Below are 23,595 nucleotides of genomic sequence, written 5' to 3'. Positions count from 1 at the left end.
GCATAGCAAATGAATAAATGAACAAGTATCTGGTTGTTTTCTATGTTCATAGCATGCAGTGGAAAGAAGCTGTTACAGCTGAAAGGGACCACACTGATTAAACAACTGTTTCCATTTTTGCAAGTACAAGAGTGCTTGAATATCATGCATTCTTTGTGCTACACCTAGAACTTGGGTATACTTAACTTCCATATAAACTAGGAACATATTTTTCTATTATAAATTATAAATGAAACATGTATGTAATATGTTTCATTTAGGGTGCCTAGTTGCAATGAACAGAAATCTTTTATGACAATTTTGGTAGAAAACATATTTGCTAAGGAATATTGGATAGGTCATAGAATCTCTAGGATGGCTGCAGAACCTAGGCTAGAGGTTAGGAATGATGGCCCAAACCATACTGCAGAGCTAGTTCTGCTGAGCTACCACTGCTGCTTGGTACAGACATCTCAGCTTACGCTGTTATCAGCTTTAATGGTGACCCACAGCATACTGCTACAGGACCACTCCTAGAAAGTATATATTCTGGTCACCACTGTCATTAGAATGGAAGCCTGTGGTGTTTTTGCTTCTTTGTTTCAGTACCTTCAGATTCAAAGTTTGAGTACACAGTGCCTCAGCCGTGTACTCAAAGAAGCCTAGAAAAGTAGCAAATTTAACTTCACAATTTTAACTTCTACAGTTGAAAGATGGGATATTATTAGTGCATAAGAAGAGGATTCAAATGTGGTGAACCAAAAATGTTAACAAATATCCATTTTGTAATATAAAATAATTATTAGTGGCAAAAAAAAACTATTAAACTCAGCTTGATTAGCTATTTTTAAAATTTTAATAATAGTTTACTATTTGGTTACTTTCCTTTTTGCTCAATGAGCATAAGCAGCTAGAAAAGGAAAAAACAAAGAAAATCTATGGAAGAAATCTAAGGTAAAGAATACAGCTTTCTCAATTTTAACTTTTTCTGCAGCTTTGGCCACCCAAATGTCCATGCATGTTCTTATTTTTGCATATAGGACATAGACAATCCCTACCCCCCCCCCAAAAAAAACCCTTAAAATCTTTATTTACTGCATGCAGGTTGAAATCCAGGATTTTTGAGTGATAGGTAGTCCTCTCTCTCATATCCAGATGTGGCTTTTCATGTTATGGCTACTTGTAAGCCTAAAGACAAGTTATCTGCCACCAGTACATCCAATTTAAATAGCATGGTAGCAATAGGATAACCAAAATAAAAATTCCCATTTAGACAGGAGAGATTAGGAAACACAAATCAATCATTCATAGGAATTATCAAATCTCACTTGACTGGGATGGTAAAGATTGACAGTAGAGTACGTTTCTTAGTTTACTCATCTGCCAACCCTTGTTCTGTTTTTTGGGAGGTGTTTCTTCGTCCTTTATTTTCCATGGCCATGAAAGTTTGCATTGACTAGGAGGCTCCATATCTCTCAGAGCCTGCTTCTTGCTAGTGCATGTTTGGAAACTCAGTTGTTATTTTACAGGGTTGAACAGAATTTTATAAGGTACACTAGTAATTTTTTCCTATACTGCTACTTGAAAAAATTCAGTAGGCTTACAGTCTATTTGCTTCCAGTCAGTTCCAATTATAGCTCCAACCAAAAACCTTATTAGACAAAGGTTTTTGGACTGAAGATTCTGGTCTTTTAGTGTCTAGTCTCTGTGCTCTGCCCACTTCCTTTGCTCTCAGTTTAATGACAGCCACCTTGATATCATTTTAAAAACATGGGTTTGAATGGGAAGGCAACCTCTTAGTCCAATTTGGCTAGCTCTCACCTTTTGCATGGCAGGTCCCAATTATTTATGCATAGTATTCTTCCTGCAAGTTTAGGATAATTTCATGTGTAATTTCAGTTATTTTTCAAATAAGTATTTGTATAGCATTTGAGAGTTTTCAGAACTCATGTAGATTGTAGTATCTAAACCTTATTCATTATTATTTGTTAAACAGCACTACGTGTCATATACTTTATGGCATGGGCCAAGTATGATCCCAAGTTTTCACAAAAGAACTCTGAGCTTCAGAAAGATAAATTACCTGCCTAAGGTTTGCAAATGGTCAAATAGGAACTTGAATTGATGTCATCTATTCTAGAATGGCATGCTTATTCCACCATAAAATACTGCCTCAAAATATCTAACTTGAGAGTTATGAAGATGGTGGTGGTATTATTTCACATCCATTCTTGAGAGGGAAACAGGCACAGGTATCAGTGGACTGATGCATGACCAAAGACAAATCTGACAGTTAAAAAAAAAAACAAAAGCCAAAAGGAAGGAATGGGCAATTCCCTAAATACTTTAGATACAGACTTGATTATTTTCTAATGGGCTTTCATTTGATCCCCTTTGGTGCCATAATGGCAACATAAGGCAGTGGGAACAAGAAAGTACCATAAAAATGAGAAATGCCAAAAGAATATCAATGAGAGCTATAATTTCTTTTATTGTGTTAAGAATACCAAGATGATGAGCCTTACTTTTATTGACAAAAATAGAATGATCTTACTGCAAAAGAGTCATAAGTTTGGTTTTGTTTCTTGTTCAAAATCAGTATCAATAATTACAGGAACTCATAATGGGAAAATGGTGTTCTGGTCCTCTGGCATGGTCCCCTGTTTTGCATAGGAGGATCAGGACAAAGAGGTCAAAATCATTTTCAACTCTACATGGTGGCAAATCCACAATTTTTCGCAATGTATTCTTTGACTACTATGGCATCTGTTGATGAAATCTCCACTTTTCGGTGTGGGTAGGTATAAAGGGACATGCTGTGAGATTAAAATGCATGTGTATATTATAGGGAATAACTATTACTTGCACATTTGTTTCCATTTTTATCATAAATATATGTTGCTGTCATGTTCATGAAGTCAGAATTTAGCAATAAAACTGACATTTTCCCATTCTTCATGAGAGAACAAGAGAGCATGAATGATCTAAATCTCAACACTTTCCATAAAACAATTTATTTTAAATTTATTTGGACATGCAAAGAGAACATAAGATGAAGTTTCAAGTCACTCTTACTCTGCAATGAGAAAGTAGTGTCCAAAATGCTTTGAGAAGCCAACATGTTTTGAGAAACAATCATAGGCTTTGACGTTACCAAGATTTGAATTCAAATCTCATCTATATCATTTGCCAGCTGTATGACTTGGGCAATTTCCTCATATGGAAAGTGATAGCAATAACCACCCATATTAGTCCATTTTTTGTTGCTTATAACAGAATACCTGAAACTGGGTAATTTACAAAGAAATGAAATTTATTTCTTACCATTTTGAAGAAATGGGGACATATCTGATGAGAGCTTTCTTCTGGGTGGGAACTCTCTACAGGGTCCTGTGGTGACCAGGATGTCACATGGCAAGAATGGGCTGAGCAAGAGAGCCAGCCTTCTAACTTGCTTTCCTTATAAAGCCATCACAACTACCCCTGTGATAACCCATTACTTCATACATGGATTAATCCATTCATAAGGGCACAGTCCTCATGATCCAGTCACCTCTCAAAGGCCCCACCTTTCAAATGCCATAATTGGGTTTCCCACCTTCTTGACACTGTTACAATGGAAATCAAGTTTCTAATACGTGTACTTTTGCGGGGGTAAATTTGAACCATAACACCACTGTGTAGTGCTGTTATGAGGACTAGAGATAGGTGGATTTTATATCCGAAGTGTCTCCACATAGTTGTAATTCAATAAACAATAGCTTGCTCTTTCTTTTCTTTGTTTTGAATTTACTAATTGAGTTTTTTCCCAACTTTTATTTTGAAATATTTTAAACATAAAAAAGAATAGTACAATGAACATACACTACATAGATTGACCAATTTTTAATTTACTTTACCTTCTTTCTCTCTCTCTGTCTCTCTCTATCGATTTACACACCATGCACATTCACACACACACAGATACTTGTACATGGTATTTATTTTTGCTCAACATTTTAGAATAAGGTAAGTTGCAGACATGATACTTTACTGCTAAGTACTTCAGCATGCATCTCTTAATTTTTAAAAAACCTACATAAACAAAATTAACAAAAGTCTTATTTAATATTCTGTATTTAATTTTCTTCAGTTATCTCAAAAAAAATTTTTATAGCTTTTTGCTGTTTTCCTCCTTAATCTAGGATTCAGTCAAGGTTCATTCATTGCATTTGGTTGTTATGCTTGATCTAAAACAGTACTTTCACTTTTTTTTTTTTTTTAATCGTGTTGACTTTTGAAGTCCAAACAAAGCTGTCTTGCAGAATGTCGAACATTCTGGATTTGTTTGATTGTTTTCTCTATTGCCTGCATTTTCTGTAAACTGGACATTAAATCTAGAGATGTGATTAGATTCAGGTTACATGTCATAGGTGATGTAAATTTCATATGTCCTTCCAGTGGACATGTAATGTCAAGATTTCTCACTCCTAGCCATGTTAAGTTTAATCACCTGGTTAAGAGGTGACTGACAGTTTCTCTCTATGGAAAAGATAAATTTTTCCTTTTATGATTACTAAGTAATCTCTGGAGTGATACTTTGGGACCATGTGAATATTCTGTTCCCCAAAAACCTCTTGTCCATTGATGTTAACATCTAGTACTGACCCTTGCCTGAATCAATTATTACATTGGGAGTAGAAATTTTAATTGAATTTTTATCTGAAACATAATTAAACTTATTTAATAAAGTATAAATATGTATATTAACTCTGGTCTTTATATTATGTCACACAGTATATATTAATTTAGTATTCATAACTCATTTTCTTACTAAGGATCTTCAGAAAGTTCGTGGAAAGATTCATGCTGGCTGCTTAGCTCACTTAGTAGCGTGTGATGTTGATAACACCAATGTCAAGGGTTCAGATCCCTATATTGGCCAGCCACCAAAAGAAAAAAAAAAAAAGAAATGAATTACTTAAAAAAAAAAAAAACAAGATTCATGTTATCCTTTAATTCCATTTTTCCACAAACTTTTGAAATACCCTCAAGCATTCAGCATTTTAACCTATGACATTGTATCGTTTGTTTCTATTTTTTTATATTTGAGTATTTTCAACTTATATGTTGCTTTTACAAAAAAATAAGTGGTTTTATTAGTGGGTATATGAATGCTATTATGAGTCATCACATTATATGTTAATTTTCTGTACAAAGGATAGACTGAAAGGAGTTACAAATGTCAAAGAATATCAAGAATTAGAGACATTAAAAACTTATTTCCAAAAGAGCCTAAGGAGACATGATTTCTAAATGTAATGTGGTATCCTGGATCAGGAAAAGTAATTTAAGTGAAAACTAAGGAAATCTGAATAAAGTACACACTTTAGTCAATAGTCATGTATCACTCTTTGTTCATTAATTGTGGACAATTTTACCATACTGATGGAAGATGTTGATAATAGAGCAAACTAGGTGTGGGGTATACTGGAATTCTCTACCATCTTCACAATTTTCCTGTAGATCTAAAGCTATTCTAAAATTAAAAATTTATTAAAGATTATTTAAAGTGTTTAGAATATGAATCTGAAGTTTAAGAACGATTAAAGTTTCTTTAAGCATACTTATAAGACAAAAGCCATGAAAGCAATTACAAGACAGCATATCAGATTCAACATTTTTATTAACAGAGCTGTATTCAAAATGGTCAATTTTTTAAATGAGGTTGAAAACAAAAAATTACAAAAATTTTAAATCTCTTATTTACAAGAGAATAAAATATAGTCTTATGGCTATTGTATGTGCATATGTCAGAATAAGTTAGGTTAGGTTGTAATAACAAATAACTAAAAAATATCAGTGGCTTAACACAAAAAATTCATGTTTCACTCCTGCTACATGTCCACTGAGAGTCTTATATGTGGCTTTACTCAGAGACCCAAGCTGATGGAGGCACCTGTTACTATCTGTTTCCACATAGAGGAAAGGGGACGTGGTGAGTCATACGCCAGCTCGTGAAAGTTCTGCCCTGAAGTTACACAGCTAGTATTGCTCACATTTCATTGGCCAAACAAGTCAGATGACCACATCTAACTTCAGAGGTGACAGGGACAGTGAATATATTTGAATAGCCCTAATGTCTACCATAACTATGGCCTCTGCTTGTAGCTCACTGTACTGTAGCTATTAGCTCACGTAACTTCCATAATAGTTGTAACAAAGCTGTTTGAATGAATGGACTTGTGCTAAACTCTGAAACAATTTTGAGACTCAACTGTTCATTTCTATTAATTTCTATGTCATTTTAAGTGTGAATGCAGACTGTGGATTAGCCCAAAAGAAATTGTCAGATATTTGTCTTTATTTTGTTTAGACTTTCAGAGATTTGAATTATTTATTATAGTAAGAAGCCCTGGCAAACGTAAATATAAGTGCACAAGCTTTTATACGCAATTCTGGTAATCTATTCATGGCATGACATGAGGTCTTGCAGGACTAAATAGGTAAATAAATCAGTCTCTTTTATGTCTTGATGTAAAATCTGCTGATGGGAAGTTATGTCCACAGTGTCCACCACGGAGATTGTGAAGGTTCTGGAAGCAATTCTTATACTTAAAGTTTGAGTAATTAGAGGAGCAAGGTGGAAGAGAGTTAAGATGCAATTTGAAATTACTTAGGGTCTTTAAAGATGAAAAAAATCTTCTACAAAAGAGGAAGTAGCTGCTCAGGACTTCAACTTTCTCATTTCTACAATAAGAGAATATATAAACTACATAGGTAGTTGTATGAAAACAGGTTGAAGACTGGTTGGCAGATTCTGAAAACTGACTTTAATTTTTAGTTTAGACCACATTTATGTGCTTTAATAAGGCACTATTTTTCATTTTATTCAAAATTACCACTTTTCAGAGTGAGTATAATTTAGAGAAGTCATTTGAATTACATTTAAAGAATTGTAGAAATGCATTAAAAGTGAGAATTTCTAAAACTGGTGACTTGCAGAGTTTTGGGGATCCCCAGTATTGCTTCCAAAGGAAGTTTGTCTGTGATAGATGAGATCTTCCAGGTGAGAGCAAGCAGAAATGTGTTCTGTGTATCCAAGATTTGAAAGAGGGTCACCATGATGTTGAGTTTGGCATTGCATTGTGATCTTTGTTTTAGGTGAGGCTTAGGGCAGTTTCCAAGTCAGTAGCAGAGAGGACTTTTTGATTTTTGTTGTCAAGTCACTGTAAGAGTTTTCTGGTTTTCAGATATTATTAGGGGAAACTGACCCTTTGGTCTTTTATTTAATCAAATGGCTTTCTTTGAGTACATAGAGTGTCAAGTAAATGAGTCATCAGACTAAGCAGAGCAGAATAACAAGGACACCTCCCATGTTTGCTTTCAGCCTGTGATATTTAACAATTCAAGAACTTGATTTTTACCTGCAGGCATCTTCTCCAAATGCACTTGGACTTAAAATACTCAATAACAGAGTGAATCGTTTAAGGGATCAACAACGCAATCTGGTCCTTAGTTCTATGTTTTGCTACTTGAGTATTTTTTAACATCTCAATACATACATTATTGTGTACTGTATTGTATATAATATCATATTAATATATATTATACATATATGTGTATGTATGTGTGTGTATATGCATGTGTTTATACTTTTTAAAACATATATACTTTTCTTTAATCACGGTTAAATTCTTACAATTTTATTGACCAACTCCTATGTCATAATAGGATATTTTTAGAGGTCTCCCCATTTAAAAAAATATATGTATATCTAAAAAGGACTCAGAACTTACTGTATCATTTTTGATTGTGGTATAACAGTAATCACAAATTTAGCAGCTGAAAACAATGCCTATTTATCAGTTCACGGTTTTGTAGGTCACAAGTCTGGCACAGTATGCCTGGGTTTTGTCCTTATCACGGGACTGAAATCAAGATGTTGGCTGGGCTTTCTTGTCTGGAGGCTCTGGGGAAAAAATCTGTCTCCAGGTTGTTGGCAGAATCCAGTTCCTTGCAATTGTGGCCTGAGGTCCCCATTTTCTTGCTGCCTATCAGCCAGGCATCACTCTCAGCAGCTGAAGGCTACTCTCAGTCCTCTTCCACATGGTCCCTTCCATCTTCAAGCCAGCAAAGGAAATCTGTCTGATTTCCTCTTCCGGAACCAGCCAGAGAAAGCACTCTGCTTTTCAAGGGCTTGTGTGGTTATGTTAGGCCCACTCAGATAATCTCCCTATGTTTAGGTCAACTGATTAGTAATCTTAATTATATCTGCAAAATCTCCTTTGCAAAATCCCTTAATAATAAAGTAACATTATTATTGGATCATCTTAGAATTCTGTCCACCACACTTACATTACATAGACCTTCACTGTTATATAGATTCAGTTTTTAGGCTGAATAATATGACAAATCATTTGGAATGTTAAATGAATCACCATAATCAATTATATTTAGGTTAAATTGCTTTTATTGTGAATATGACACTAAAATCTTGTGGTGCTGAGAAATAAATTTACTTTTTAAATAAGTCTATAAATGTATCAGATAATGAACCACTTAAAAAGACATGTCTTAAAAGGCTGCTGTAAACGCTCAGTATATTAGCTAGAGTTCTTTGATTCTATCAGATGACAGTAGCATACCTGCTTGATGTATGCTGTTAATCGTGGTCTTGGTCATACACTAATGACACAAACTCATAGACTTCACAGCTAAATGATTTCAGAGATCATCTGCCCTCTTCCCCCTGCCTTTCTCATAAATGAGGGAATATGACTTAGAGAAGGCCACAGAGCCAGCTAGTTAGTGGTAAGCGCTGGCCCAGAATACATGTTTCTGATTCCCTACAGAGATAGCACAGTGGAGTCTCCATAGACGGCTGCACAAGCTACATCAAATTAGTGAATAGCAGAAAATTTGGAGTCTGGAAACTATATACAAATTCTGGTTCTGTCACTTACTAAGTGGCTTTGGGAAACTGTGTAATCTACTGGGGCCCTTACATGCTGTGTCTGTAAAATGGGGATTTTTTTAAAAGTTGTTATCAAGAGGGTATATGTAAAAACCAATCTATAAATAAAAGGATTACATCTCAATGTATTGTTATTCTTTGACAAATGGTGGCTGGGTCTCAATACCCTATAAAAGAAGAATTTCAAATCACTTTTGCTGTGATAGATTCAGATTTTTTTTGTCTTTTTGGTTTTTTGTTTGTTGGTAGGTTGGTTTATTTTAACGTCTCAATATACATTGCAGTTGATTTTCATGTCCCTTTACCCATTCCTCTTTCTCCCCTCCCTTTCTTCCCTCCCTCCTACTGAATCATATCTATTCACTTGTATTAACGAGTTCAAGGAATTGTTGTGATTGATGTGTTTTCTTCCCCCCCACTTTATTTGTTTGTTTGTTTATTTGTTTGTTTGTTTGTTTGTTTGTTTATTTATTCATTTATTCTTAGCTCCCACAGATAAGTGAGAACACGTGGTATTTCTCTTTCTGTGCCTGACTTGTCTCACTTAATATAATTTTCTCTAAGTCCATCCATGTTGTTGCAATGGTAGTATTTCATTCTTTTTTATAGCAGAGTAGTATTCCATTGTGTAGATAAGCCACATTTTCTTTATCCACTCATTTGATGATGGACATTTAGTCTGGTTCCAACTCTTGGCTATTGTAAATAGTGCTGCAATAAACATGGGAGTACAGGTATCCGTTTGGCATGATGATTTCCATTCCTCTGGATATATTCCCAACAGTGGAATCGCTGGGTCATATGGAGATCTATATGTTATTGTTTGAGGAATATCCATACCATTTTCCATAAAGGCTGCACCATCTTGCAGCCCCATCAACAGTGTAGGAGGGTTCCTTTTTTTCCACAATCTTGTCAGCATTTATCATTCTGTCTTTTGGATGTTAGCCATCCTAACTGGATGAGATGGTATCTCAGTGTGGTTTTGATTTGCATTTTCCAAATGCTGAGTGATGCTGAGCATTTTTCATGTGTCTGTTGGCCATTCATATATCTTCCTTTGAGAAATGCCTATTCAGCTCCTTTGCCCATTCTTTAACTGGGTTATTTCTTTTTTTGCTGTAAAGTTGTTTGAGTTCCTTGTATATTCTAGATATTGTTAATCCTTTGTCAGATGTATATTCTGCAAATATTTTCTCCCCTTCTGTTGGTTGTCTTTTTACTTTGTTGATTGTTTCTCTTGCTGTGCAGAAGCTTTTTAGTTTCATATACTCCCATTTGTTTATTTTTCCTTTGCTTGCCTGTGCTTTGGGGGTCATATTTGTGAAGTCTGTATCCACTCATACTTCCTGGAGTGTTTCCCCTATGTTTGCTTTAATGAGTTTTATTGTTTCAGGATGTATATTTAATTCATTAATCCATTTTGAGTTGATTTTGGTATATGGTGATAGGTATGAGTCTAGTTTCATTCTCCTACATGTGAATATCCAGTTTTCCAGCACCATTTGCTGAAGAGGCAGTCTCTTCTCCAGTGTGTAGACTTGGTGACTTTGTCAAAGATCAGATGGCTGTAGTTATATGCGTTTGTTTCTGGGTTCTCTGTTCTATTCCATTGATCCATGTGTCTGTTTTTATGCCAGTACTATGCTGTTTTGGTTATTATAGCTTTGTAGTATAGTTTAAAGTCAGGTGGTGTTATGCCTCCAGCTTTATTATTTTTGCCCAGGATTGCTTTGGCTACGTGTGGTCTTTTGTTATTCCATATAAATGTCTGAATAGTTTTTTCCATTTCTGAGAAAAATGTCCCTGGAATTTTGATGGGCATTTCATTGAATCTGTAGATCACTTTGGGACATTTTCACAATGTTAATTCTTCCAATCCAAGAACATGGGATATCTTTCCCACTTGCGGGGTCCTCTTTAATTTCTCTCACCAGTGGTTTGTAGTTCTCTTCATAGAGATTTTTCACATCATTGGTTAACTTCATTCCTAAGTATTTTATTTTTTTTTTGGTGGCTACTATAAATGGACTAGCTTTCTTGATTTCTTTTTCTGCATGTTCACTGTTGGAGTATAGAAATGCTACTGGTTTTTGTATGTTGATTTTGTATCCTGCAAGTTTTCTGAAGTCATTTATCAACTCTAAGAGGTTTTTTGTAGAGACTTTAGGCCAAAACCTGTGGGATACTGCAAAAGCAGTCCTAAGGGAGAAATTTATTGCATTAAATGCTTACTTCAGAAGAATGGAAAGATGGCAATTAAACAACCCTAAAGAACTAGAAAAACAAGAACAATCCAAACCCAAATAGTAGATGGAAAGAAATAATTAAGATCAGAGCAGAACTAAATGAAATAGAAACCCAAAAAATGATACAAAAGATCAATGAAACAAAAAGTTGGTTTTTTGAAAAGATAAATAAAATTGAGAAACCTTTAGCAAGGCTAACTAATAAAAGAAGAGAGAAGACTCAAATAACAAAAATTAGAAATAAAAAAGCTGATATTAAAAATGATACCTCAGAAATACAAGGAACAGTAGAGACTACTATAAACAACTATATGCCAACATATTTGAAAATCTGGAGGAATGGATAAATTTCTGGACACATTCAAACTACCAAAACTGAGCCAAGATGATATAGAAAATCTGAACAGACCAATAACAATAAAAGAGATTGAAACTGTTATGAGAAGGCTCCCAACAAAGAAAAGCCCAGGACTGGACAAGTTCACTGCAGAGTTCTACCAAACCTTCAAAGAGGAACTGACACCAATTCTCTACAAACCATTCCAAAAGATTGAAACAGAGGCCATTCTCCCAAACTCACTCTATGAGGTAAACATCACCCTGATACCAAAACCAGACAAAGATACATCAAAAATAGAAAACTGCAGGCCAATATTCTTGATGAATATAGATGCAAAAATCCTCAATAAAATACTAGCTAACAGAATACAGCAACACATACACAAAATCATACACCATGATCAAGTGGGATTCATCCCAGGGGTGCAAGGTTGGTTCAACATACACAAATCAATAAATGTGATACACCACATCAAAAAAGCAAAGACAAAACCCAGGTGATCATTTCTATAGACACTGAAAAAGCATTTGACAGAATTCAACATTTGTTCATGATGAAGACTCTCTACAAGTTAGGTATAGATGGAAAGTATCTCAACACAATTAAAGCCATATATGATAAGCCCACTGCCAATATCATCCTGGACAGAATAAGAACTAGACAAGGATGCCCACTCTCACCACTCTCATTCAACATAGTGCTGGAAGTATTAGCCAGAGCAGTCAGAGAAGAGAAGGAAATAAAGGGCATCCAGATTGGAAAAGATGAAGTCAAACTGTCCCTGTTTGCAGATGATAGAGTCAGATGTTAAATAAAAAACAGATCTTTGACATTGCAGAGGCTGTGTTCTGAGATCTTTAGTTTGCAAGTGATATGTTTCCTATACATATCCTCATTCTACATTTTCAGACTTCACTGAAGTTGTATGTCTTACTTGATGGAATTTTTCACAAGGGCATTGCTCATAGGAAGTGAACAAATATTAAAGCTACATGGGGAGGCAGGGGCTCAGCCCTTGGCTTGACTCTCTTAGACCAGCCTAGCATCTTCCATGATTCTAATTCACACATGTACAAAATTTTACTGCTTATTGATGTAGTCATTTGAGGATCACTTTCAAATAAAATTATATATATAAAGTTATAATTTATTAATGAATACCAAGGTCTATTTTGCATCCTCATCCTTTTTTTTTTTTTTTTTATCATTTTCCCTCTTTGTTTTATATATACATGTATTTTTTGCTCCACCATTTGAAAGTAAATTGCAGACAATATAATGTTTCAGGTCTAAATACTTTAGCATGTATCTCCTAATGATAAAGAAATTCTTTATTATACATGCTATTATCCCCTACAAAAATTAACAATTTCCTGATCCCATCTAATATACAACACATATTCAAATTTTCTCTACTTGTCCTAAAATTGCTTTTATACTGTTTTGCTTGTAGGGTTTCTTGTTTTCTTTTGTTTTGTTTTCCCAAACAAGAGGTCAGAGTACATTCATAGCATTTAATAGTTACATCTTTTTGATATTTTTTAATCTAGCACAATTTCCTCACCTTGTTTGCTTGTTTGCCTGTTTTCACGATGTTTACTTTTTTAAGAAATGAAGCCACATATTCTGGGTTTGTCTGATTGTTGTTGTGTGTATGTGTCAATTATCTTATTACTCTATCCCCCTATAATTTTGAAAACTAGAAGTTGGTTCCAAAAACCTGATGAGAAATAGGTTGTATATTTTTGTTTGGAACAACTTGATAGGTGATACTGTGTATTTCATATTAGGAGGTACAAGTGATTGCCACACTATTAGTGCTAATAACTTGATCACTTGTGCGGCACTCCGGTAATGTCGGAATCCTGCTGATGTCGCCAATTGTAGTGCTCTTATCCTGTTCGTGTGCCAATTGTCTAGCTACACGACCACACTAGCTGTTGTGCTCTTTTACCTGCCAGTAACCCTGCACCGACTGGGACAATTGTTGAGCTAGGGCTGGGTCTGGAGCTCACAGACCCCTCAAGCCCATTGTCCAGACTGGGTCACAAACCCTTCACATGCCAGGCTGGGTCCCCAGACCCCACATATGCCAGACTGAGTCACCAGACCCCACACACGCAGGTCTATGAGCTAGGTAACCAGCCAAATAGATCCCTGGAAGCCGTAGGTTGGAAAGCATGGCCAGGTTTGGCGGATGCCCAAGGCAGACGCCCACCAGCGTGCTTCACTAAAACTACTCTCTGAAGAACACAAGAATAGCAACAAAACTAAAAAGATATATTGGTGTGCATGTGCACTAACTCCACACACACGCGCGCATACGCACAATCTGCTTACAAAGGATGTGCTGAACCACACCCAGCTGGACTTGAGGCGAGGGTCCTGACCAAACCATTCTATTTTCCGAACAAATTGTTTAAGATGGTGTCAGCCACGTCACCCAGTGCTAATAAATTGATCACTGATTAGGATGGTGTCAGCCAGGTCTCCACAAATTGTTAAAGAAAAAAAGTGCATTTTTTTTTCCTTAACAATTTGTGGAATAATTATTTAGTGCATATGAATGTCCTTTTCCCAATGGTTCATCTAATGGTGTTAGCCTCTATTAATGAGCCTTGTTTAAATCATTCTTTCACTGGAGGATGCAAATTGGTAATTTTTAAATTTTATGATTCCTTTTACATTTATTAACTAACATTCCTCTGTAAAGAAGAGCTTTCCACCATGAATGGGGTATGCTATATATTTTCTTACAGTTCATATCAGTACAACATGTTTACTATCAAGTATCTAAAATATCAGCCTTAGGCTGTGGAACTGAATTGTAGATCAGTCATAATTTTTATCTTGTATATACTCTTTAAAACATTTTGATGCATATTGAAATTGGAAGTGGAGCATGGATGGATGAGAGTTAAAGCAGAGTTTCAAAATGGTGAGTAAATATAAAAGGCTTGGTGAAAAGAGATTTCAACAAGTCACTGGCAATATCTGCAAATATTTGTAGATCTAAAAAGGACTTATTAATAGCAGGCCCTAAAAGAGTTTACTTTATGGGGTTTTTTTTTTTTTTGTTTATTTGTTTGTTTGCTTTTTCCCCAAAAAGCTAACAATGTGCACAGTCAATGTGGATAAATACTTAGACCTGTCAAGAAATAAATGAATACCAGTAATTTGGACTCTCACCCTCTTGCTCCAACTTTGATAATCTCTCATCTCCACATTACAGCATTCAAGGCCCTTTGTAATTTGGGCTCAGTTTCTTATCTAACCCACTCCCCCATCTCTCCTTCATGTGCTTTGCTCATTGCATCTCCCGTAAATGCACAAGGCCATGTCTACCTTTTCACCTTTGTCTGTCCTGTTTCCATCACCAAAGACACTCTCTTCTTCCCTCTCCTTGAGTCCCAATCTGCCCATTTTCAAGCCCAGCTCAAATCCCACTCCCTCCGTGAAACGCCTTCTTCTCTGACCTTTCCAGATAGCACTTTCTACCTCTGTCACATCTGTGGTATTTCTAATTGGCTTTTTTAAGTAAATCTCATCTTCACACTGTTGAGGATCTGTGAGGACATGACTATCCATGACCAAAAATTAAAAAGCTCTTTTCATATGATATTGCTGGGCTTTTGCATTTCCCTTTGATAATCTTTCTGAAAGTTACTAACAGATATGAAACTATTGTCAAACAGGGCTGTCTCCTTTGTATAGCTTTCTTTGTCTTCTAATGTCTATCAACCTACAAAAACAAATTTTCTTGTAAAAGTTGAGGCTAGAATTGAGGATTACTCACCATCTATTCTTTGAAAATACTATGAAGGTCTAATTCTTTTACTATGATGAACAGAAAGTGGGGAAAAAAGTGGGCATAAATTAATCTGGCATTTAAATATCATAATGAAAAGAAAGCGTATTTTATTTTCCTTAGGTTGAATCTTTTTGTTTCTTATGTTAACAGTTTGAATACTGTTTTAAATGGAAAAAAAAACAATGATATTTTGTGCTTCTTTAAGATTTTTTTAGAAAATTTTTATCCCACCCAAGAAGACATTGCTTAAAATTTTTTAAAATACCTTTTCTCTTTATCTCCTTAATAAGAGCACTTTGTATTTATGCAGTTCTTGTCATCTGAGGATCTTGGAGCTTTGGCTGATATTATTTTTTTACCAGACAGTGATAACAAAAATGTTACACCTTTTATTTTCTGTCTCTGCAGAAGCAGGAGGTAAAAAATTGCGGAGTACTGTCCAGAGAAGTACAGAAACAGGTCTGGCAGTGGAGATGAGGAACTGGATGACTCGACAGGCAAGCCGAGAATCTACAGATGGCAGCATGAACAGCTATAGCTCAGAAGGAAAGTGAGTGAGGCGCTGGGATGTGTGTCTCTTCCATGCCTTGCGGGAGACCATCTTCTTGGTCTTGGTCCTTGGTGCTTCACAAAAGCAAACTCACATGCCCTAGAGCGCCATTTTAATATTCACTGCCTGATTTCCTGTGAAGAGAACTTTGCTTACCTGCCACTGAGCAATGTGACATAACTGGCTTTTTATATCAAGAGAAATAGATTTGGGCTGACCCCGTGGCTCACTCGGGAGAGTGCAGCACTGGGAGCATAGCAGCACTGGGAGCGCCGAGGCTGCGGGTTTGGATCCTATATAGGAATGGCTGGTGCGCTCACTGGCTGAGCGTGGTGCAGACCACACCGTGTGGAGGGTTGCGATCCCCTTACCAGTCAGAAAAAAAAAGAAAGAAAGAAAGAAATAGATTTGGAGATAAAGTATTTTGCTTTAATGGCAAGATGCTAAAATGTGATGCTCACAATACATGCAAATAAAATATTTTGCCCTACCTTGAAATATATAAAAGCACAAAAATAATAAGCGCTCATGCCACATTATATGAACAATGCTAATTTTTAAAATCTTTGTTCTAAATGTTATTACTAAAAAATATGGAATACTTTTACATACTTAGTTCCATGCAGTAACAACTACAGTTATTTAATATAACTTAATTATATTAAATGTGATAGTCAAAAAGAAATGCCACCAAAAAAGTTGGTGAGCCTTTTCTTTATGTGGTTATGATGATTCCTGTGAATCAGCTGTCTCTGAGATATTTTTAAAGTATTTGTAAAGATTGTCGAGCCCTGTCACCAACAAATTAGCAGTAATTAGCAACTACAGATCTGTAAATGGGGCTGTAAAGGACATTAGTAGAGGAAAGTGAGATTTACTGACCTCACTCTGTCATCACAATGGAAGCATTAAATGTTTGGACAACATATGTGCAGTCAGTTCACAAATGTGAGGCCATAGGAGCTGTTGGCATAGTATTAATATATGCTCTAAGAATAATTTGTCTAGCACAATCACATAAATACAAGAGATATGTGGTTTCTATACATTTATAAATAGGTTATATGGGATAGTTATAGAAACAGACTAAAACATTTGTACTACCTGAATATTTGAGAATTGAGGTGGGGGGAAGAAATAGAATTGATGTTCATCAAAGAAGTCTAAAAATAGAAGAAATAAGTGAAAATAAATGTGCACTGAGCATTGTAAAGCACTACGTTAGGTGCTGTTGTGAAAATGTTTAAACTATGGCTACTACTCCAGATGTTTATAGTCTTATTGGAGAAATGGAATGAATACTCGTAAATTCATTTAAAAAATATTACCATACCTTCCTATGTTCCAGTCATTGTGCTATGGGTGTGAACATAGGTCATACAAACGAGTCAATGTCAGTGGTTAAGATTATGGGGCTTTGGAATCATATATGTGTAGGTTCTCATCTGTTTTTGTTTTGTTTTGTTTTGTTTTGTTTTGTTGTACTATGGAACCTTGGGCAAGTTATTTAATTTCTCTAAGCTTTATTTAAATTAGTTGAGCTTAACAGGTATTTATTGAGTGCTTACAATATTCCAGGCATGGTTCTAGTTGCTAGAGATACAGCAGTGAACAGAACAGATTAAAAAAAAAAAAAAAAAAAGCTCTACCCCCATCAAGCTTACAGTCTAATAGAGAAGATAGACAATAAATAAGAAAAATTGTTAAAATTTATGTACAAGAAAATTTTGTAAAATATATAGTACATTGGGTAATATAAGTGCTAAGGAGAAAAACAAAGCAAGGCAGAGATATGATAGAGGGTGGGGGTAGGGCTTTATGTAGGGTAGATAAGGAAAAGGATGCCTTTGAGTAAAGGTCTGAAGGAAGTTAATGAGTAGATGGATATTTGAGGGAAGAACATTCCAGGCTGTAACAGTGCTGAGGCCCTGAGGCAGGAGCTTACCTGTGGTCAGCAATGAGAAGGGTAGCACGGTGGGCTAAGGGCAAGAGTGGTAACAGACTAGGGATCAAGGTATGGGGGGTGGGTTTCAACAGCTCGTATGGTCTTCACATATTGTAAGAACTTTGCTTTTACTCTGAGTGGGATGAGAAATCATTGGAGGGTTTTGAGCAGAGGACTGACATGATCTGACTTCAGTTTTTGCAGAATGGTCTGACTGCTTTGAGGGTGGAGGGCAGAGCCAGCAAGGTCAGCAGCAAGGAGACCATTCAGAAGGCTGTTGCAGTCATACAGAAGGTAGTTGTATCGGGCTTGGACCAGAGTGGTAGCATTAGTGAGGTCAAATTCTGGATGTGTTTTGACAGTATAGTAAATAAGATATATTGCTGTATTTGATGTGGATAATAACAGAGCATATTAGTTTGCTAGATCTGCCATAACAAGATACTGCAGGCTGGGTGGCTTACACAGCAGAAATATATTTCTCACAGTTCTGAAGGCTAGAAGTCTAAGTCAAAGTGTCAGTAGGTCTGGTTTCTCCTGAGGCCTCTCTCCTTGGCTTGCAGATGGCCGCCTTCGTCTTGGGTCCTCTTACACCCTTTTCTCTGTGCATTCATACCGCTTGTGTCTCTTTTCTTCTTATAAGGACACCAGTCATATTGGGCTAGGGCCCCACCCTTATGACCTCATTTTATTTAACTGTATCTCTTTAAAGGCTCTGTCTCCAAATACAGTCACATTAGGGATTAGGGCTTCAACATATGAATTTGGGGGAGACACACTCACTCAGTTCATAACAGAGAGGAAGGAAGAAGGGTGATTCCAAAGTTGAGCAGTTGGAAGAGTGAAGTTGCTATTTATTGAGATGGAAATCCTCTGAGAGGACCAGAGTTTGGTTTTTTGTTTGTTTGTCTGTTTGTTCTTTTGTCTGTTTGTTTGGGGTGGGGGATGGGTGACCAGTTTTGGACAAGTTGAGTTTCAGGTACCTATTAGACTTCCAAGCAGAGATATGGACTACGCAGCTGGAATACAGGTCTGTGACCCAAGGGAGAGATCCAAACTGGAGATTTCAATCTAGTTAGTAGCAACATAGACTGTATTTAAAATCATGAGGCTAGTGCTGGCCCCATGGCTCACTCAGAAGAGTGCCACGCTGGTAGCGCCGAGGCCGCGGGTTCAGATCCTATATAGAGATGGCTGGTGTGCTCACTGGCTTAGCGTGGTGCAGACCACACCGAGCTGAAGGTTGCAATCCCCTTACCTTACTGGTCAAAAAGCAAACAAACAAACAAACAAAATCATGAGGCTGAATGAGATCACCAAGGGAATTTGGACAAATAGAAAAGATAAGAGGTTAAAGGATCAAGCTTCAGTATTTAGTGGCGAACTAGCAAAGGAAATTCAGGTGGAGTAGCAGAAAAGAGGAAATTCAGGAGACTAGAGTCTCCAGGAAACAAAATGAAAAAAGTGTTTTAAGGAAGAGGGAGGGATCAATTGTGTCAGATGCTGCTGATCTGTTAGGTAGGTCAGGTAAGTGCTGAGTATTAACGGTTGGATTTACTTCTGCAGTCATTAGGTAACTTTCAGCAGAGAAATTATGATGGAGTGATGAAAATGGAAAACTGATTTGAGTTTCAAGAGAGAATGAGAGGAAAGAAATTGAAGACAGCACATAGAAAAAACTTTTTCTAGGAGACTTGTGGTAGTAACTGGAGAGGGCAGTAAGGTCAGACAGGGATTATTTTTCTAAGGTGGAAGAGATAACAATATGTTTATGTGCTGATGGGAATGACCCAGAAGTGTTTCTTCTTCTATAAAATGGGATAAATAATAGAATCTATGTCATAGTGTAGCCAAAAGGATTAAATATGCTAAATATGGAATATGTGCTAAATGTGTACTGTACGTTATTCATAGAAACCACAGTCCCCACCCTCCAGACCAAGGAAGAGAAAGACATAATCAGAAGCGCAGTGTGAGAAGTGCTTCTGGTGGCATACGTAGACTACTTGAGAATATGGAGGAAGGACTGTGGGTTGTGGGATGGCATATTGGGATTCAATAAAGAGAAGTGGCAAAATAGTGGTACCAACTATCCCATCACATTAAAAAGGCTAGAAGGAAACTTAAGCTTGCCTGAAAGTAAATAGAGGTTGAGGCTTTAATCCCATGTTATATTTTGCTTTCAGTCTGATTTTTCCTGGTGTTCGCTTGGCCTCTGATAGCCAGTTCAGTGATTTTCTGGATGGTCTTGGCCCTGCTCAGCTAGTGGGACGTCAGACTCTGGCTACCCCTGCGATGGGTAAGAATTTCTGTCACATGGTTTCATTGTTTTTCTTTTTAGATTATTGAAAAATAAGTTGTGTAAATTTCATAGAATCTTTAACAATATTATCAGCTGGAATAAAGAATCTTTGATTTTAACAATAAATTTTTAAATTTTTTTCTATTTTTTTAAAGGAAGACATCATTGATAAAATTTTAAATGTATTTGAATTTAAGAAAATATATGGGAAATAATGAAATGATGTTAAGCTAAAGTCTTTTGCACAAGCATTCTTCTTTTATAAAAGCATGCATTTATATATTAAGGCATGTTTGTTTTTTCTCCACATACCATTAGGTGACATTCAGGTAGGAATGATGGACAAAAAGGGACAGTTGGAGGTGGAAATTATTCGGGCCCGTGGCCTTGTTGTAAAACCAGGTTCCAAAACACTGCCAGGTAAACACAGAAGAGATTATTTTATTATTGTCAATAACCCATACTGTTTGTACTGAAAAACTTTGTTTTTTATTAGATTCTGAAAGCTTTATTTTTAGTTAATCAAGGATACTAATAGATTTGTCAATTTTCTGACTGGTTTGGGACTGTAGTAGTATGCATGTTTATCCTGAATGAGTGTTCAGTGAGGGTGATCCGGTGGGGATAATATAAGTTGTTAAGTGTTTCTAACAAATGTTAGAAACCACTGCAAAATAAAAATCACCACATTTCGATAATTAATTTTGTTCCAACATGTACATAAGAAGTTCTTTTTTCTTGTTAGCTGATGTTTTGTGTTATTCTTCAGTTTATCTGGAGTGTCAAAATTCTCCTTAGGAATTCTTAGAGCTCTGAAATAAGAATAAAGATAGATGTAGGCCCCCAAAGTAGCGTAAGCCTACGTATGCTGGATGTTCTAATTATAGGGCTTTTATTTCCTGTACTACGTAAGGAAAGAGAGGCACTATGATAACTTTTTACACTACCTATTTCATACTGAAATGTCATTATAATCTAAGGCACTCGAAATGTAGAAAATTCCACAGTAACTCCAAATACATTGTGCAGTGGTTGTCTGATCAGATATATAAAACAATTGCTGAGGATTCTGAAACTTGGTTTCTAGCCTCAGCACCTCCACTGACCAACTTGTAATTTTGAATCTCTTAACTTCTCTATCCTTGCAGAAATTGTAGATTGTAATATATATTACCTACTGTACAACCTTGCAATGGTTATTAAGACATTTGTATTTGTAAAGGTCTTCGAGCTAGTCAACTCACTGTGCTATAAAGAATATCATGATTTGTGCATGCATGAAAATGGTTTTTATGAAGTGTCTGTCAGGTAAATTTTAAGCCATAGAATTCATAATTGGTTGCCTCTTCCCAGCTAATATGAACATATCACATTAAACCCAATCCCTGTCTTGTAACTACATTACCACCAATAAATAAACGCTTTTCAGTGATAAGTGATTCATGGGGACGGGTGAGTAAAACAGTACAGCGTCAAGCATGTTTAATTAGATTTAAGTATTGATAAGTTAAAGTCTGACTAAGACATCTCTCTTGAATGTTGTTGGGGACTAGAAGTATTTTACCTTATTTGATGCAACGTTTAAATCTGTGTAACCAGTTGATGGCAGAGTAATATTAAACTCAGAGGCTGAGTCAACATCCCCTAAAATTCTCTGAATGGCTGTCAATTTTCCATTGTTTATCTAATGATTTTGATATAATGTGGGAAGACCAGTGGCTTTTGATTACTAGCTCTTTCCACCAAAGATGCTGTTGAGGTTGTCATTCGTGGGTTGGACATTCCATAACCACAGCTTATCACTTATTCTCCTCTATATTTACTTTCCCAAGCACCATATGTAAAGGTGTATCTGTTAGATAACGGAGTCTGCATAGCCAAAAAGAAAACAAAAGTGGCAAGAAAAACACTGGAACCCCTTTACCAACAGCTGTTATCCTTTGAAGAGAGTCCCCAAGGAAAGGTTTTACAGGTATTTACTTAATTGTTTATCCCTTACCCTAAAAAGTATTTTCATGGAGTCAGACTTTGTGCCCCCAATTTTTTTATCACATTCTTTTCTGTTTCTCACAGTTGAAATTCTTTGGTAACTTTAAAGCAGTTGCGTCAGTGCTATAGCGCCATATACATTGTCGTTTCCTTTAAAGTGAATTATAAACTTTGCAACCCCCCATCACACATGAACCCTAGTCCCCCTGAACTGCTTATGATCTTAACACTTTAGTACAGTTTTCCTAATGTACCTTTGGATTCCTATAATTAAAGACGACTATCCTATTAATCAAATACAATTATTTAACTTGATCTTTGAGTACAGAACATTAATTGAATGTATTTTAGTATTTTAATGTATTTTACAAGTTTTTGTTATGTACATGAGTATACTTTTGTTTTCATTTTGCCAACAGATCATTGTCTGGGGAGATTATGGCCGCATGGATCACAAATCCTTTATGGGAGTGGCTCAGATACTTTTAGATGAACTGGATCTATCCAATATGGTGATCGGATGGTTCAAACTTTTTCCCCCTTCCTCCTTAGTAGATCCAACATTGGCCCCTCTGACAAGAAGAGCTTCCCAGTCATCTCTGGAAAGTTCAACCGGACCTTCTTACTCTCGCTCATAGCAGCTGTAAAACTGTCCTCACGGCAACCAGCGTTACAAAAAAAATCACAGGTCGCAAACCCTGGCAACACTGCATGCTTAATGTCGTGTCTTCTGAGCCTGTTTCTAGGGATACAAAGCGATCCTGTGTTCTCAGAGGAAGTTGCACACATTGTGCCCTAAAGAAGGTCCTCAGGTGAAACAGCAGAGCTATGAAGAACTATCAGGTTTGAAGTTAAGTGACACTCGACTTTCAGTCCAGTCTGAAGCCATGGATTAATCTCAAAGAATCAGTCAGTTTCATGCAACAAAAGCCCTTTTCAATGGCACCTTTATATTTTTATCGTTTCTTTTTCTTCATTTATCTGATCCCAAAGCCCTGTTAAAGCCACAGAAATGGAGCTATACAGCCATTAAGCCATGTGGCAGGTCAAGAAGTGAAGTCCCAGGAAGCATCAGGTGAAAAGCAGGAGATCAAAAAAGTGGTCAGGAACAAAGCATTAGCCTCCCCCTGGACGGTGATCAGGAGCAGTTGGTCCAGCCTGCAGAGTGACAGACTTCGTAGCTCCAGCAGGCATGTCATTTACTAATGCCAAGATGTGTTGGACTCTGAAACACAAAATTCTGTGGCTACACTGTACTGAATCAAATTAAAGAAACTTTTTTTGCATGGACACAGATTAGCTGAATACTTAAATTATTTTCTTGGGGCTGCAACTTGCAAAAAAAAAAAAAAAGAATAAAAATCAGCCATTTTCAACAATTTATATTATTTTTAAAAATAAATTTCACTAGTGCATGGTTTTAAAAAGGGGAGAGAATGCAACAAGGTGATACAAAGACACACCATGTCTATTC

The 23,595-nt window shown here is 36.3% G+C and overlaps 1 protein-coding gene across 40 annotated transcripts in view; it reads left to right on the top strand.

Annotated features, from left to right (window-relative positions):
* Positions 1 to 22,759, top strand: part of RIMS2 (regulating synaptic membrane exocytosis 2) — a 637,189-nt gene extending 614,430 nt beyond the window's left edge. For 38 of the 40 annotated variants that reach the window (XM_063079161.1, XM_063079141.1, XM_063079151.1 and 35 more), the window contains 5 exons: positions 15,744 to 15,885; positions 20,017 to 20,129; positions 20,451 to 20,552; positions 21,965 to 22,104; positions 22,541 to 22,759. In XM_063079161.1, coding sequence (XP_062935231.1) covers positions 15,744 to 15,885; positions 20,017 to 20,129; positions 20,451 to 20,552; positions 21,965 to 22,104; positions 22,541 to 22,759 — 716 coding nt within the window. The remainder of the gene's footprint in view (positions 1 to 15,743; positions 15,886 to 20,016; positions 20,130 to 20,450; positions 20,553 to 21,964; positions 22,105 to 22,540) is intronic. The other 2 variants (XM_063079180.1, XM_063079179.1) reach the window with 2 other exon arrangements.
* The last annotated feature ends 836 nt before the right edge of the window (positions 22,760 to 23,595 follow it).

Source organism: Cynocephalus volans, chromosome 15, assembly GCF_027409185.1.
Source record: "Cynocephalus volans isolate mCynVol1 chromosome 15, mCynVol1.pri, whole genome shotgun sequence".
Classification (NCBI taxonomy): Eukaryota; Metazoa; Chordata; class Mammalia; order Dermoptera; family Cynocephalidae; genus Cynocephalus; species Cynocephalus volans.
The sequence above is the reverse complement of the archived record's forward strand: the minus strand, read 5'-3'. Positions and strand labels throughout refer to the sequence as shown.